Source organism: Cynocephalus volans, chromosome 12 (assembly GCF_027409185.1).
Source record: "Cynocephalus volans isolate mCynVol1 chromosome 12, mCynVol1.pri, whole genome shotgun sequence".
In the NCBI taxonomy this organism is placed as follows: domain Eukaryota; kingdom Metazoa; phylum Chordata; class Mammalia; order Dermoptera; family Cynocephalidae; genus Cynocephalus; species Cynocephalus volans.
Genome location: NC_084471.1, coordinates 20,470,166 through 20,487,451, shown reverse-complemented (window position 1 = coordinate 20,487,451; position 17,286 = coordinate 20,470,166). Strand labels below are relative to the sequence as shown.

At 42.4% G+C, this 17,286-nt stretch overlaps 1 protein-coding gene across 2 annotated transcripts in view; it reads right to left on the bottom strand.

Annotated features, from left to right (window-relative positions):
• NT5DC3 (5'-nucleotidase domain containing 3) overlaps positions 1-17,286 on the bottom strand; it is a 60,439-nt gene that overhangs the window by 6,676 nt on the left and 36,477 nt on the right. For both annotated transcript variants that reach the window (XM_063074688.1, XM_063074689.1), the window contains 8 exons: positions 16,184-16,321; positions 14,032-14,092; positions 13,504-13,606; positions 13,258-13,359; positions 10,425-10,506; positions 9,199-9,285; positions 7,437-7,577; positions 412-476 (listed from right to left, as the gene is read on the bottom strand). In XM_063074688.1, coding sequence (XP_062930758.1) covers positions 412-476; positions 7,437-7,577; positions 9,199-9,285; positions 10,425-10,506; positions 13,258-13,359; positions 13,504-13,606; positions 14,032-14,092; positions 16,184-16,321 — 779 coding nt within the window. The remainder of the gene's footprint in view (positions 1-411; positions 477-7,436; positions 7,578-9,198; positions 9,286-10,424; positions 10,507-13,257; positions 13,360-13,503; positions 13,607-14,031; positions 14,093-16,183; positions 16,322-17,286) is intronic.

Sequence of the window (17,286 nt, the reverse complement as noted above, 5' to 3'; positions counted from 1 at the left end):
AAATAGTTGGGGTTACAAATAAGCATCAGGACTGTAGGAGCCATAAGAATTCACATGGGCTCAGAGCCCCCTCCACCGCCGTCCCAACAGACACACTGTGCTGCAAGCATTACCAGCAACTAGGCCACCAGCTGCCCGAATGGAAAAGTCAAGCAGGCAGGGCGGAGGAATGAAAGAAAAAGCTCCTTCTCCCATGGCCTTCAGGTGGCAAAGGCAGAGGTCTGTCCAGGGTCCCTGCTGGCCTCAAAGTAATGCTGTGCATCACTAACAGCAATAGCTAGCTGATTCTGGATACTGAGGGCTAACAGAGGATGGTTCAAGATCATGCCTTGGGCTGGCCCCAGGGAACATGTGAAGGCTGAACACACAGAACAGAATGGTGGAGTCACGTTCAAAACAGGCCACCCTTACCTCATGTCCTTTCTCTCCTTTTTCCACTCCTGCAAAACCAGCTGCGACTCAACATCTCTGTGAACCTATAGGACACAAACCAATTATTATAACCATGTTAGTTTCAAATAAACTCATTAGGTGATACGAATTTTTGAACAAGTAGCTTTTTTTGGAAGCATTTTATTCCTTTAAGTCTAAGAGGCAGGCATTTGCATGATATAATACATTTTCAGACATCCAGTTGAAATCTTGCCTTCTTCACTGAAACAAAATAGTTTTAATGCCCAACATTAGAACTGTGGTTTAACAAACTAAGATGGAATATTATAAAGCTATTAAACTATTAATAATGGCTATGTATAAACACAACACATATGTATCCACATAAAATGTGTGTATAATACATGTGTATAATATATCCATTGCACATATGTATTACATATGTAAACATATACTTAATACATACTACCTATTATACATATTATGTAATTGTGTATAAACATAATGGCAGTTAATTGGAAACAGCACCCACTAATTGCAAGCATGTGAAAATATGTGCATACACTTGGAAATTAACATGGAAAAGATGTTTTTTAATTTGTGCAAGTGCAGTAGAATTATAAATCATCTTAATTTTTTCTTTGATATTATATTATCCTTTTCGGTGTTTAAGAGAAAAAAAATTTTTTGCAAGTCAAGAAGGTAGCACACATCAACAAGAAGGAAAAGTAGGAATTTTCCAGTGAGCCAATATGTGAGCAAAAAGCAAAAAGAAAATGACAACTGCCCATCACCTAACAAAGGGAATCTCACAAGTCTCTCTCCAAGATTCCTGTAGCCAAACAGAAACGCTGAAGCCAGAATCAGAGGTGCACATGACCGCAGGAGACAGGTGGGGCTCCCTGCAATTCATGATCACAGGGGTAACCTTAGAACCCAGAGGAATAGTAAACAAGCAAACCATCTGCTTCTGACGTGGGAGCCAAGGCCCTTCTGTTTATCACATCTGTCCAGCTCAACAGCGTGACTACAAACAGCCACCCGTTAAGGGTCTCTGTCACTCAGACAAAAACCTTGTCTCATCTGAGCTTGTAATTTGGATTTCTTGCCTAATCCCACTGGCTACACCACCAAGAAGCAGTTACTGTTGAATAACCACTGGCTATGTATTACCAGTCGACCAGTCTGGCACTGCTGGGAGTTTTGATGTACGTTCTATGAGCACATTTTAAATAAGCTTTCACATTTTTTTTGGGGGGGGGGGGGCTGGTCCAGTAAGGGGATCTATAGCTTTGACCTTGGTGTTAGCTTTCACATTTTAAATCAACAAATTACTCACTAAAGAATTTAGGTTCTACAAAGTATATAACTAGATCAGAAAAGAAAATTTGCAAGGTGCCACAGGAATTTATATAGACATATATAAAACTGTGTGTGTGTGTGTATTCATTCAGCACCTACTATGTACCAAGCATCGTTGTGCTAAATGGTGAAGATATAACAGAGATCAAGACCGAGGCCCTGGTGGGGGACAGACCATGACAAAACAGTTTGACACCATCTAGAAATAGGTATCAGTCCGCAGGAGGGAACCCCCATCCTCCCCACCCCTGCTTCTGCCTCCACATCCTTCTTGGCCCATGAACTAGGCACCTGTGTCCTCACCTAAGCAGGAAGGATAAGCTTCCAGCTCCTTACTCTTTCCCTGTTATGGACTGGATGTGTGTATTCCCCCAAAATTCATCTGATGAAATCCTAACCTCCATTTATTAGGCTGTGGTCAATTGTCATTTGGTATTAGGAGGTGGGACATTTGGGAGGTAATTAAGTCATGAGGGTAAAGCCCTTATGAACGGGATTAGTAAAAGGGACTCAGAGTTCTCTACCCTTCTTTCAGCCATGGGAAGCCACCAGGTAAAGCCAGCCCTCACCAGACAATGAGTCTGCTGGTGCCTTGATCTTGGACTTCCTAACCTCCAGGACTGTGGGAAATACACTGATGTTGAAGCCACCCAGTCTACAGTATTTTGTTACAGTGTACACTCCTGCCCCTCAGGTGGGATGGACACACACACACACATACCCTACAGAGCAGGCTCTGAAGACTGAAGAGCCAACTTGAGTCTCCAAGTTCAAGGTACATTCTCCAATCTAGCTTCACCAGGGACAGAGTGGAGAGTACGAATACCCCATTCTGACACCTGCCCCTGGTTCTCTCCTGGTCCTGCATTCGGAGGATGACCAAGGATGACGAATCATCTCCAGCAGCCCCAACCCCAAGGCTGCTGTAGGGACATGCAAAGGAGGAAGGCCTCAGAAATCTGAGGCCAGGGAAGAGCAGGGACACCTGAGCTCTGTGGGTCTGTGCCTTAACCTAGCCTCCCTCTGGGCTGGCCTCCCACCTGCCCTCCCAGGAAACCTTCTCCTGTCATTCAGCGTCTCTCTCGGATAAACAACCTCCTCGTCTGGGTCCTTCACATCAGCATTTAAACATGCTCAAGTCTATCCCACTCAAAAAAAAAAAAAACAACAACAAAAAGACTATTTCTCCCTGAGCCTACCCTTTTCCAGCTCTGTTCCCCCATAAGGCCAAACTTCATAAAACAACAGGCTCAGGTGTCTGAAATCTACTTTAAAATATTTCAGTGACAGCATATGTTAATTAGTTATAATTAATCTTTAAAATGAAACCATGCACTCCATCATGGTTAGTTAACCTCGGGAAAGACTAACCAGAAGCCCACACCAGAGGCTGATCCTATAGGCACTTCTGCCACTTTTATCCTGAATGGTTATTACTTGGCATAATTGGCTCTTCATGGGCAGAACTGAGCCAAAACAGAGACTGGCTACATGCACTGTACAGGCCCTCCCACCCATTTGAGCAGGAGACTACAACCTAGCCAGCCCGACGGCCTCCACCAGGGTAGGCCAATCCAGCCATTGGCCCATTTTTCTATCAGCCTATGAGCTTACAAATGGGTTTTCCTTTTTAAATAGAAAAAAAAAAATTGAATGAATAATTTCACGACGTGAACATTATATAAATTCAAATTTCAGTGTCCACCAATGGAGTATAATAGGACACGGTACAACCACTCACTCACACACTGTCCACAGCTGCTTCTGTGCTACAAGTGCAGTTGGGCAGTTACGACAGAGTCTATGGCCAGCACAGCCTGAAATATTCACTACCTGGCCCTTTGCTGGAGTTTGCCAACCCCTGATCTAAAGGTGGCCTCTGACTGGTTACCTGGGAAGAGTCTACCTATGCCAGCACTACCACGACTAACCACGACCATTCTGGAACACACTTCAAGACAAGGTAACAAAGTTATTGTTATGCTTTAGAGCCACTTTTTTAAAACCAAAAATTATATACTTCTATTTAATTCATCAAACTTGGCTCCAAATGACATTCTGCTGGCTCCAAAAAACAAATCAAATCCAATCTCAGAGGACAAATTTTTCTCCTCAGAAAATAGTCCAAATAATGTGCTATGTGCTCTGAAAATAATCCCCAAAGGGGAGTTCTAGAAACATCTGACACAGGATCAACGGAATAAATTACAACTTTCCAGGTGAACACTGAGGAAGAGGGGGCAGCAGGAGGACTATGAAGGATGACATCATTTGGATATTTTTAAACTACCAGCCACACTCCTCGATATCCCAGTGCACCCAGCCCCACGGAACAATGTGAGGTGTTAGAGCCAGGGCGATGCGGCCCAGAGGTTAGGACTCTACAGCCAGATTGCGGGGGCCTAAGTCCCGGCATCGCCCTTTACTCAAGCAAGTTATCTTCTCGGTGCCTCGGGTTCTTCAACTGCACAGCGGGGACAGCAATGTTTTTTAGCACCTACTGCAAAGAGCCGACAGGAAGGTGAGATGAACGTGAAGCCCTCAGTGTCTGGAACACTGAGTTCTCACTACGTTTCTACGTAGCTTCACTCTGCCATTCACTAACTTTGTGATTCTGGAAACGTCACTTATCTCTCAGCCTCAGTTTTCTCTCCTGTAAAAGGAGGGTGGAGATGTAAATGTTAATTCCCTTGTCTTCCTTCCCTAATCCTATGCCTTGGATAATTAATTGTATAAATCACAGAAACATGGTCAGCTCTTCCACTCTCTGAAACACGAACTCCTTCATCGTCAAACTCTTTACACCAGTCGGAGGTGAGGGGAACTATTCCTAAAGCTAAAATTTCGTGATACCACCTCCACGCAGGTCGTGTTTGTATACGTGACTGGCTGCCAGGGTCACAGGAAGACTGCACCTGAGGCAAAGTCTGGCTACACCTGACACCTCTGAACCAGGGAAGCACTTGGATGTAGAGCTCAAAAGCCTGGACTTGGGCATGATGCAGGCTCACATCTTGCTCTGTCATTTTATGACCTTGGACATGTCATCTAACCTCTCAAAATCCCAGTCTCCTTATTCTAAAATGGAACAGCTGTATCCACATGCCCAGGACAGCTGGGACATTCAATGAATAATGTGTATACAGCAAGCACTCAGCACAACACCTGAGACATAAAGAATAACTATTAGCATTGCATGACATATGCACAGACTCTAAGCCACAATTCAGGCCTTATATATATTTTTTTTTTTTTTAATTTTATTTTGTCGATATACATTGTGGCTGATTATTGCTCCCCATCACCAAAACCTCCCTCCCTTCTCCCTCCCCCCCTCCCCCCCAACAATGTCCTTTCTGTTTGCTTGTCATATCAACTTCAAGTAATTGTGGTTGTTATATCTTCTCCCCCCCCCCACCCCGGTTTTGTGTGTGTGTGTGTGTGTGTGTGTGTGTGTGTGTGTGTGTGAGTGTGTGTGTGAATTAATATATTAATTTTTAGCTCCCACCAATCAGTGAGAACATGTGGTATTTCTCTTTCTGTGCCTGACTTGTTTCACTTAATATAATTCTCTCAAGGTCCATCCATGTTGTTGCAAATGGCAGTATTTCATTCGTTTTTATAGCTGAGTAGTATTCCATTGTGTAGATGTACCACATTTTCCATATCCACTCTTCTGATGATGGACATTTGGGCTGGTTCCAACTCTTGTCTATTGTAAAGAGTGCTGCAATGAACATTGGGGAACAGGTATACCTTCGACTTGATGATTTCCATTCCTCTGGGTATATTCCCAACAGTGGGATAGCTGGGTCGTATGGTAGATCTATCTGCAATTGTTTGAGGAACCTCCATACCATTTTCCATAGAGGCTGCACCATTTTGCAGTCCCACCAACAATGTATGAAAGTTCCTTTTTCTCCGCAACCTCGCCAGCATTTATCGTTCAGAGTCTTTTGGATTTTAGCCATCCTAACTGGGGTTAGATGGTATCTCAGTGTAGTTTTGATTTGCATTTCCCGGATGCTGAGTGATGTTGAGCATTTTTTCATATGTCTGTTGGCCATTTGTATATCTTCCTTAGAGAAATGCCTACTTAGCTCTTTTGCCCATTTTTTAATTGGGTTGCTTGTTTTCTTCTTGTAAAGTTGTTTGAGTTCCTTATATATTCTGGATATTAATCCTTTGTCAGATGTATATTTTGCAAATATTTTCTCCCACTCTGTTGGTTGTCTTTTAATTCTGTTAATTGTTTCTTTTGCTGTGCAGAAGCTTTTTAGTTTGATATAATCCCATTTGTTTATTTTTCCTTTGGTTGCCCGTGCTTTTGGGGTCGTATTCATGAAGTCTGTGTCCAGTCCTATTTCCTGAAGTGTTTCTCCTATATTTTCTTTAAGAAGTTTTATTGTTTCAGGGTGTATATTTAAATCCTTAATCCATTTTGAGTTGATTTTAGTATATGGTGAGAGGTATGGATCTAGTTTCATTCTCCTGCATATGGATATCCAGTTATCCCAGCACCATTTGCTGAAGAGGCAGTCCCTTCCCCAGTGAATAGGCTTGGTCAGGCCTTATATTTTTAGAAAACCATCACGCAGACAAGCATAGTCAGGGAAACAGAACAAGTCCTTATCAGAGAAGAGCCAAGAACCAAAGCAGCCAGAGCATCCTGGAAACAAGGCCCAGGGGACGTGCAGGGCCCCACGCTCTGCCTCAGCTCACTGCCAGCCACCTCCACCCAGGCTGCCAGCTGGGGCAGGCAAGGCAGTTCCCTGCCCATTTCCAAAGCTGGCTAGAGGGCCATGGGCAATGGGCCGAGGCCACAGGCTACAAGCGTGTTAGCCAAGAGAGTGAGCATATGTGCTCCTCAGCCTAAAAGAGGTGGCACTCATGCAGAGGCAGCTGCAGCAGCCCAGGAGAGCTGAACCGAGGGAGAAAGCCAGGTAGCTCGTGAGACCGAGAACGGAGGAGGGGCCCGGAGGAGTAAGGTGGTCACACAGCTGCAACAAAGAGGCAGCTTGCACAGGCTGGAGATGACCAATAAAGATGTTCCTCACTGTCCAAAACTGGCTACATAACTTTCAGAAAGAAAAAACTGCCCCTGAACTCCAGGACGCCTGTAAATTGCAGGTATTATCTTCAAAATCAATTTGAGGCTGAACGCAGAGATCTTCACTCCTGCTTTGAGACTCTTTCCAGTAAGCCACGGTGCCTAGACTGAAGTGTTCATTCCACAGGAACACTCCTTTCACAGATGGGGAAACCGAGGCCCAGAATGGATAAGTCCCATAGCAGGCTAAAGGCAGAATCAGGACCAGACCCAAACACAGGGAGAGCTTTTCAAATCCCACTACCCCACAGGACATCTCCCAACGTGACTTAGTGTGGAGGTGAGGACACTGGATTTTCAGGGACAGAGGAACATAAACAGCTGCATTCACACAGGTTTCACAAAGACTCTCCAAATGACTCTGATGGCTATTTTTAAAGGACCCTTCAGAGAAAATGGCAAACTGTCATAGGGGCAAAATAACCCCAGTAGTTATTCTACAGTCTACTGAGGACAACTTAAATCTCATACTTTATAACTACAATTAAACAGAAAATACCTGAAATAACTTTGACCAGTGGACTAACTTCAGGATTAAAGAAAAAGTGAGAGAGAAAAAAAAATCCCAAACCTGCATCTGCTCCAATAACCCAGTCAAGGTCTGTAGCCAGGTCATGGTTTGGATGTACTGCTCGGTGTTCATGATTTTGAGCTCGGATCTCAACTCCGGGATAATTGCACCTGTCCGCCAGCCATGCTTTAAGGTCAAGTCCTGGTCACAAAGATCACAAAAAGTTAACATTAGTCTCAACAGACTTCAAACCATTTCATTATCTTTCCCAGACACAAGAGGCATTCATTTAATTACTTGTTAATTGTAATGGTTAGTCATTAACCAAGCTAAATTCAATGAATAACATTAATTAAAACCAATTTAGCCCCAGGCTTTGACCATTTCGCCCCAAGAAAGTTTCTGTTCCATAAATAATTGCTGTTGAGTTACAGTCCCTACAGAAATACCAGGTCTGGAATCATAAACTATGGTCTATAAAAAAACCAGTGAGGTCAAGGGCAGAAAGAGGCTCAACCTAAACACTAGCAAAGGTCTTCATTCAATTCATCCACAGACCTCTGAAGAGCACCTACTGTGTGCCAGGCCTTCTGGCTTGTGGAGAACCAAGAAATCGCAGATTTAAATGATCATACAACGTAAGCACATGTGATCACATATTTCATTCTAAAAATTATAACCCCATGATTTGACAATAGGCCAGAATATCTAATACTAGTTATGTCCCAGAAAGTCTAAGATAGGCAGTCTTCATACTAAATAGTCATTCATTTTCTCATTTGGCAATATTTATTCAGCCCTACTAGTTGCCAGACCCTGTTCTAGACTGAGGATAAAGCAATAAATAAAAACTGACAAATCCCGGCCCTCCTGGAAAATACAACAAAAAAGCAAGTAAATATACAATAGCAGGTGGTAATGAACACAATGGATAAAAATCAAGCAGAATAAGAGAAAAAGGAGTTGGGGCAAGGATGTTACCATTTTATATAGGGTAGTTAGGAAGACCAGGCTAATACAGGCACATCTGAGCAGAGATCTAAAATAAAGGAGTATGAAAGTATGTGAGAGGAGAAAGGTTCTGGCTGAAAGAACAGCAAGTGCAAAGGCCCTGGGGAAGGAACATGCAGGGGAAGGGGGTGTTAAGGAGCCAAAAAGCAGGGAACCTAGAGCCAGAGTGGGGTTGGGGGAGAGGCAGGAGTTGTCTTTAGAGAGGCAGGCACGAAGATGAGAGATCAAGCAGGCAACTGTAGGGTCTCAGGCTTTTACTCTGAGGGAGAAAGGAAGGTTTTAGGGTTTTAAGGAGAAAATGGTATCTGGTTTAGTTTTAAAGGTTCAATCTGGCTACTCACCTAAAACTAGAATCCTAAGCTCTAAGTAAGGGATTAGGATGCCTACCTCCCTCACTGGTTCAATTTCTTTAAGCCTTTCAATATTTCTCTTTCTCCTATAACACATGAAAACCTACAAGCACATTCTTTCAAATATTCTCAATGGTGACAAATTTTTGAAGATGGATTTCATTATGTTTTTTGATGCAATGATGAAAGGAAAAGGAAAGGACATTGGCATTTATCTCATTTTTTAAATGGAAAGATTATTCTGATAACACTCTTTAAATAAATTGCTAATTTCTATCACTTGCAAAAACTTATCTTTTTCACAACTCCCATCCATCTTGTTCTATAAAAAATGAGAGATAAAAAAATGTGGCCTGGTTTTTATGAAAGCATAAAACAACCTTAAACAAAAGAGAAATTCCTTAATAAGTGGGACTAACACATCTGTCCCCAACAAAGAAAGAGGAAAAAGGGCTCCTCACCGCCAGGTCACTGTATATATGGTCACCAAAATATAACACTTTCGATCCTCTCCATCCAGTAAGCTTCAAAAATTCATATAAATTACCCTGCAATAAGAGAAAAATATAGATATTATATCATAAGACAGATAGAGACCTGTACAACCCACGGTCCAAAATACCTATTTTTTAAAACTTTTAAAAAATTGTTTTTTTAAAAAGTTTTTAATTTTAAATATCAAAATATAAAGATAAAAACACCTTCATGGGAAATCTTCCAGATCTTTCTTCTACATCAAATGTAGTTTTCAAAAAGTATTCATATTGTAGATACCTCTTTGTAACTATCTTTTTACACTTAACATGCTATATACATCTTTCCATGTCAATAAATATTAATCTGGCTGGCAGGAGAGCATGGTGCTAGTAACACCAGAGTCATGAGTTTGGATCCCCATACCAGCCAGATGCCAAAAAATAAACGTGAATAAATAAATATTAATCTGCTACATAATTACAGTAGCGGAGAACTGCCATGATTCATTTTACCAATTCCCTAATGTCAGACGTTTATTCCAATGTTTATGCTGTTATCCATTTGGTAAGTAATTTCATGATAAACATTCTTATAGCAAAGCTTTATTAGCAACATCTTAATAATTTTCTTAGTCAAGTGAAATGGCTGTATCAAGACCAAATTTTCAAGGCCTAGAAAATATACTTGCAGCTAAATCCAGCAGATTATTATATACCCACCAAGAATGTATCAGTATTTAAAAAAAAAAAACTAACTTCAGTAACGTAATAATGGTCAGCAATTCAGTCATTCATTCAAACATTATAGAGCCTTATATGACACCAAAATATATTAAAACAATACATAAAATACATCTCATCAGGAAATAATTACGAATTTGGGTGAATCACATGCCATGATTAAATGTTCCTTAAAGAGAAATTTCTAAGATTTACCACTAACATCTTAAATTCTATGCACTATGAGAGTAAAGCTTTAAATTTTGTTTTAAAAAACTGTTCAATTCTGAGTTAATTTAGACCCTAGCATCTTGAAAACATATTGACTTTATAAGCCTAAGTTTTACCACAGGCGATTACAAACAGGCAATTCAAGGGACGCACTCAGAACTGTGCCTGGCACACAGGTAGCCTCAATGAATGTCACCTGTTATCATTACTCTGACCACACAAAGCAAAGCAACTAAAAAGATAAACTGGTTATGAGTTACCTGCTTGTAAATCTGGCCTTTCTGCAACTTGTGTATTCTATCCCAGAGTAAGACACCTTTCTCATTCACCTTCCGGAAAGGTCTAACGACAGAAAAGGGAAACATTATGACGCATGGTGGTAGCACAGATCATCTGCTCTATGAAATGCTACACAGTTGCTCACTGGTGGCAGGAAACAGCTCCCTCCACAAACCTAAAATACCCTTGAAATCAAAACCCCACCACCACATTCCCTGGCCTAGTGCATTACATCCCAAACTGTTCAGATTCCAGTAACCAAAGGTGTTTAGGGAAAAAAGAATTCCAGGGTCAAATAAATCTGGAAGATACTATGCATTACATATGTCCCTCTTAACAAGTTACTGATTGTTCTGAAAAGCCCTGCTATAAAGAAACTTTCTTTAACCCAGACTTCCCAAATGTATTTGACCGTGCAGAAAACAACAGAAAGCTTGTGGAAATATTGCCATAGTACATTTATCCAGCTTTATACCAGAAATTCAGCCACACTAGATAAAAAACAAATTAGAGGATCAGGAGTACTATTTTACAATGGAAAATCAGAAGCAGGGACACAGCCTCATTCCTCACCCTGAAAGTGCCAGCCCGAACTCAGGGTTTGTTTGCCTTTTTTTTTTAAGGTGACATTTATTTGGATTGTTTTTCTGGTTAGAAAAATATAAACTCACTGTGGGAAATATGGAATATGCAGAAAAATACAAGGAGAAAAGGAAAATGACCCATAACTCCAGTACCCAGTTATGAACATTAACATTTCTGTATTTCTTTCAGTTTTTATATAAAATCTGTTATATCTTTCTCTTTTTTATGAACATGAGGATCTCTTACTCTGTGTACACTGATTTACATCTCTTTTCTCCAATATTGTGAACAATTTCCCATGTGATTACATATTCTTAAATACATCATTTTTACAGTAATAAAACTCTGCTTTTTTTCCCCAAATACGCCATTTTTAATGGCTGCCTAACACCCCTTCATATGAATGTTCTGAGCTTAACTAGCGACCCAAACCTGTAGGTTGCTTCTGACCTCTCATTATCATAAATAATACAAGGATGGACACAGATGGAGGATTACTCAGCTCTTATTCCAGGCATTCAGAACAAAGGCAAAGTAACTAACTGCACAGTGAGGCGGGGAGAGCTGCGCTGAGACACACTCCCCCCCACCCCACCCCTAGGGAAGAGGTCAGGACACAGTCCCTTCCACTGTGCATAAACATGACCGAGGAAAGGAGGTCCCCGGTGAAAATAGATATTCTGACCACAGCCCAGAATATAGCAGAAAATGTGTGAGAGCACTTAATCAGTGACTGTAGGGCCCCCGCCTCGCCTTCTTCTTCTGTCCTAACTGCAAAAGCAGAGTGCCGTGACCTCTCTGTGACTGGCCAGCTGCAAGTTTTTCCCTGCAGCCTTGGACCCAAGCCAGGGCCTTAACATTCTCAGGAACCAGCTAAGGTGTTGCCCAAAACACTGAAAGAAACAGGCCCCAGCGCTGAGCCAAATTCCTTAAAGCCTTATGTAAACCCCATTCCCTTACACCTCGCTGTGGACATGCCTAGGTAGAACACCACTTCCTCTCACCGTCCCTCCTGAGGACGGCTGCAGCCCCCTCTGCAAGCAAGTGTCCCTAACAAATGCTTCGGACTGATCACCCTGGCGTTCAGTGCTTCTTTCTTTGGAATCCCAACCGGCGCCATCTCATGACTGTTTGGGGCCATCCTTCAGGGGAACTCCCGTGCCATCACTTTTGGGGCAACTCCAGCCACAGGTTCAGCCAGTGACAAAGCAGCAAGCCAGTGCTCATGGCTGTTTTTGATCATCCTCTAGTCTTCCCTGCATTCTCTTGAATCCCACCAGTCTTTTTCAGTCTCTGCTCAAGGTTCTTGGGTGTACCCCCCTTCTTCCAGGAATCACTGTGACACTTGGAAAACTGGAACTCAGCATCACAAGAGGAATTTAATGCATCCAGCACTAACTGCAGGCACCACATGGTGATGCTTTAAACCACCTAACACAGAGGAAAAGGCTGCCTGGTTACCACCTACAGCACAAATAAATTGGGGTAAACATGTTGCAAAAATAGGCCATTATTATATAAATACGAGTTGTTTTTAGAAACCTAGTGCAGAAGTTCTCAACACTGTGGACAACTGGGGGTGGGAGGGACAACTCCTGGTGAACAGGTGTGTCCCACATATTAAAAGATACAGTACTTTAGTATCCCTGACCCCTACCCACTAAATACTAACAGCACACCTCAGTCACTGTCACAACCCAAAACTTCCCCGCTCCCCCTTTGCCCACAGATACTTGGCAGGAAGACCTTACATAAGATGTGGTAGAAATTTACTCCACTTGATGTAAAACCTGTGTTACAGAGAAGTTTTGCAAAATCCAACTGCAATGTTAAATGCACCAATTAGAGCCATTTAAAGAGATACCCACCAGGTAGGTTGCTGTTGCTATTTCCTTATGCTTCACGATGCATCTACATCTAAAGATTTAATTTACTGTGTGATGATAAGTTTGGATTTTTCATCACTGTCAATCATCTCCTTAAAGCTTTATTCATAGGTCTGAAGCAGCCCAAGCTGAATTGAGAACAGTTTCAATACATGCAAGCTGTCTATTACATACGAATCTCAACCCCCTAGCAATTACTTGCTAGAAGAGTTAAAAATCAAAAGCTATAATCACAGATGCTTATGATTTTGCAACTGGATTTCCCCAAGACATACTACATATGTATTCATGTATTCAGTAACAAAGGAATAAAATCTAGTCCCCTAGAAAGACAGACACTCACCTCCGCTTATCATTAAAGAAGTTTGGCTTTTCGGCCTGAACGATGACAACATCAAACAGGTCCCTCCAGTCTTTCCCAACGATATACCTCATCCCTTTGTCCCTAGAACAACAAGTCAGCCAGGTTGATCTAACAGTAAAGGGGTTAATTATTTTTGCAACTTTTTCTTTCCAATTTCCAGCTGCTAAAATAAACAGAATGTAAGAAGTGAGCCAGAAGCTAGCAAGGAAACACAGAACAACTTACACAAAGCTACTGGGGCTATTGGTGATGAGAAACATCTTCTTGCCATGATCAGCCAGTTTGGCCAACACTGCGCGGGTCTGCTCAGCATAGCAGATGTACTTTTCTGAGAGCAAGAGAAAAATTCACATAGATTCAGCATGAAATCCGTCAAACTGCAAGTACTTACTAAACGGGGCGTACGGGTACAGCCCTGTCCTAAGCACAGTGGAAAATAAAAGTCTTAAGTAAGCTTGATTCAAGGTGGTACATGGGTACCCACTGGCTCAGAAACAAAGACCCTGCCTCCTCAGTCTAAGTGGAAAAAACCAGACAGCTACAGCTGCCAGCTTCCCTCCTTTTGGGTTAGAATTATGTCAAATTCTGGAACAAAGAGAAGGCAAGGCCCAAGATGCCAGGACACAAGGTCCTGACACGGCACTTGGAAGAGGTGCACGCAGCCCGCAGCCCCTGCTCAGCACCTGGAATGCAAAGTAAGACACCCACACAGCTGCATGACAGACAGGCGAACGGACCCTCCCAATTCCATACCAATGTCTGCTTCGATGGCTCTGTACATTATTCCTTTGGTGTGGACGTCTCGAATTGAATCCTGTCAAAAGATACATTTTTAATCAGTGAAAGTGTAATTGAGATAGTCTGAGTAGATAGCACAGGGAAATGGCATTCGTGGTAACTTCTGTCTTCAGAAGTCTGGCAATCTAAGCATTGAGCAAAATCTAAATTCCGGTCCATTTATCATAGGCAGCCCCTCGGGAAAAGCTTGCATTTCCATGGTAATAGTGGCAGCTTCCAGTGCAATTTTCAAAAAGGTCACTTGGAAGAGGTAATTTGTGTGGATGATTCTGAATAAATTCCCACATGATAAACAGTAATTTATATGCGGTATCATGAACAAATGATTCCAGATCACCTGGACAAAGGGTGTAATTGCACTTTTCATCTTTGCCCCCTTCCCCATCCCCGGACCCCAACAGCAGATTCTGTAACTTAGAATAGAGGCAGAGACAGACAGATAATAGGATCCTCCCTGTCTCTTTGGTGCTACCAATAGGACAAGGAACTGTCAATGAGGCTGTAGCTCAGGCAGAGAAGTGGTCCAAATGACAGATGCAGGAACAGGGAGAGGAACAGGAGGTTACTCCTTCATAGGCTCAGGCGTGTGGCAGACTGATGCTTGGCAGGTGTCAAAGCAGAGCCCCAGTTGCAGGTAGCATGTGCAAGGCCTCTACATAGGTGGCATATGGAAACTTTCTGGAGGCATATGGAAACTTTCTGGAGCTAGTAGCAGGGGACTGGGATATAGGCTGTTGCCAAGCCTTAGCCTGTTAATGGGAGATTTCTGTGTCAAGAGTGGGCACTTCGGGATTGTAATCTCAACCTCAATTACCTTTCAGGACAGACCCATTTCAATTTCACACCAGCAGCAGAAGACAATGGTTAAATGCAAGCCAGGGTGCCTGGCTTAAAATCCAGGCTCTGCTACTTACTAGCCGTGTTACCTTTGGTAAGTTACTCAACCTCTCTGTGCATCAATTTTCTTATCTATCAAATGAGATGATAATAACAGTACATACCTCAAGGCATTATTGTGAGGATTTGGTGAGTTAATATGCATAAAACACTCAGAATAACAGTGCCTGGGACACAGTAAACTCTACATAAGTGTTTGCTACTTGTGGTAGTAACACCTGTAGTAAAAACTGAACTTTCAAATAAATGTCTCTCCTCATAAATGCGAAGGGTTACTACAAATGATTCTTAAAGATTCTTAAGGATGAGTATCTGTGGGCACAAAAAGGCGAACAGAAACTAAATATTTCAATTTAATTCAAATAATACCAGACTGATGTTGAGAAACTGTAATTCATCCTTCATATTCCTAAAACCCAGGATTTGGGGTCAGTCAAAATCTAAAGTTAGTCATAAACATACAATGAAAATATTTTAGAGGTACATATGTACCTTTTTAAAATAAAAATATTTTAAATAAATATATACTATATATAAGTAAATATATTTATAAATATGTGTTGTAAATATATGTCAAATAAATAATATAAAAACATATTTTAAGCATGGAAAATGCTCAAAAGAACATAAATCTATAAACACACGTAGACATAAATTAAAATTTATAAATGTATAAACATAAATGTGTACACATGCATATAAATGTTTGCATTATCTTTATTACTCTCCACTGGATTCTTGCATGGCTTTTGCAAGGCCACAGAGAGCCATATGGAACCTTTGTGATCAAGAAAAACAGGTGCCCCCCGCACAATTTCACAAGCACAGGCCCACAGCCTGGGGTACACACGCCTCCTCTGTGTGTGAAGAAGAGACGCCCCTCCCTGTGGGCAGGCTCAAGGGTGAGCTGGGCACGGGCTGGACTTCAGTCCCCACTCATCCCTTTCCTGGGTGCTCTGGCCCTGGCCTTGGTCACAAAGGATTAGAAATCCAGATAACAGCATGAGCACCATCTTGTTTTAACAAAAAACTGATTTCCAATTCTCCTGATGTAACAACTTACAGTCTTCAAGGTTAAATCTCAAATAAAAGAGATCCCAGCTGAGAGGCTATTTCAAACACCAAACCTAGAAAGAGGCTAACGTCTCTTTTCCTTCCCCTGCAAAGCTGAAATCAGGGTGGCATCGTAATCTCTCCCTGTTGATACAACCTTGACATCTTTGTACAGATGAACGGGCTCATAGTCGACGTTGTTATGCAGGAAGTATTCATTCACGCAGGACAGGAGTGTCATCTCTGGCAGGGAGAAGATGTCCATGAACTGCTTCATGGTGTTCCCGTGAGAACTCTGCAGATGGGGAGGAACACTTTAGAAGGGAGGCCCACCTGCGGCAGAGCTGTGGGGCCACACAGCACTGGGGACAGCAGGGAGACTCTGACTGAGGGGGATTCTGCTCGCCAACATCTAGATCCCTCTCTCCACAAAAAAGGAAAATTCTAATAATAAAAAAGTAAAACGTTCCTCTTATTCCTTATTCATGGCAGAGCTGACGTCTCACCCTAAGCATGACCAGGGTACCCACAGAAATGCCCTGATTCCCCCCAAAGAGTCTACCCACCTTCCCTTCCCACTCTCGCATGTGCTCGGTGCAACATGCAGTTCACACTCTCTCACGAAACATGCAGAACACCAGCAAACAGATTATTGCGCTGAAATGGCGTAAAAAGCCACTGAACTCTCCCGAATTGGAGTCCTCCCTCACCGCCCATCTGTGAGCTTAAAAAAGGGCCTTTCTCTGAAAGCTTGCCATTTATACTACTAAATTTACTGGCTGACTGGGTGTCTTCCATTTCATTTTGAAAATACAAACAAAAGAGTGCATCTAATAAAAAGCTAAAATTCTGAGGGGAAAGAGAATCACAAAGTTGGAAAAGCAGAGGTTTCCTTTCAGGCAAAGCCATCACCTAAGCCATCACCCTCGGGCATCCTGTAGCCAGGCCTCAGGGGAAGCTCCAGCTGCCGCGCTGACAGCCCCTGACGACCTACTCCAGATGGGGGACACACCTGGACAGGTGGTAGCAAACAGGGGTAGGTACGCGGGAGGGATAAAGGACCTTTGTCAGGTGGGGAGAAAGAGGTTAATAAAGAAGAATCATGAAAGAACCTGGGGGTGACTCCTTAACATACTGATCTCTCTCAAATCTAGGGTCTCTCAAAACACAATCTCCAGGTGACAAGGAAATTGGAGATTTCAAGCTTGTACCAGTTCAAGCTCCTACACCCATGAGGCCATGTTTCAGGAAGGACAAAGG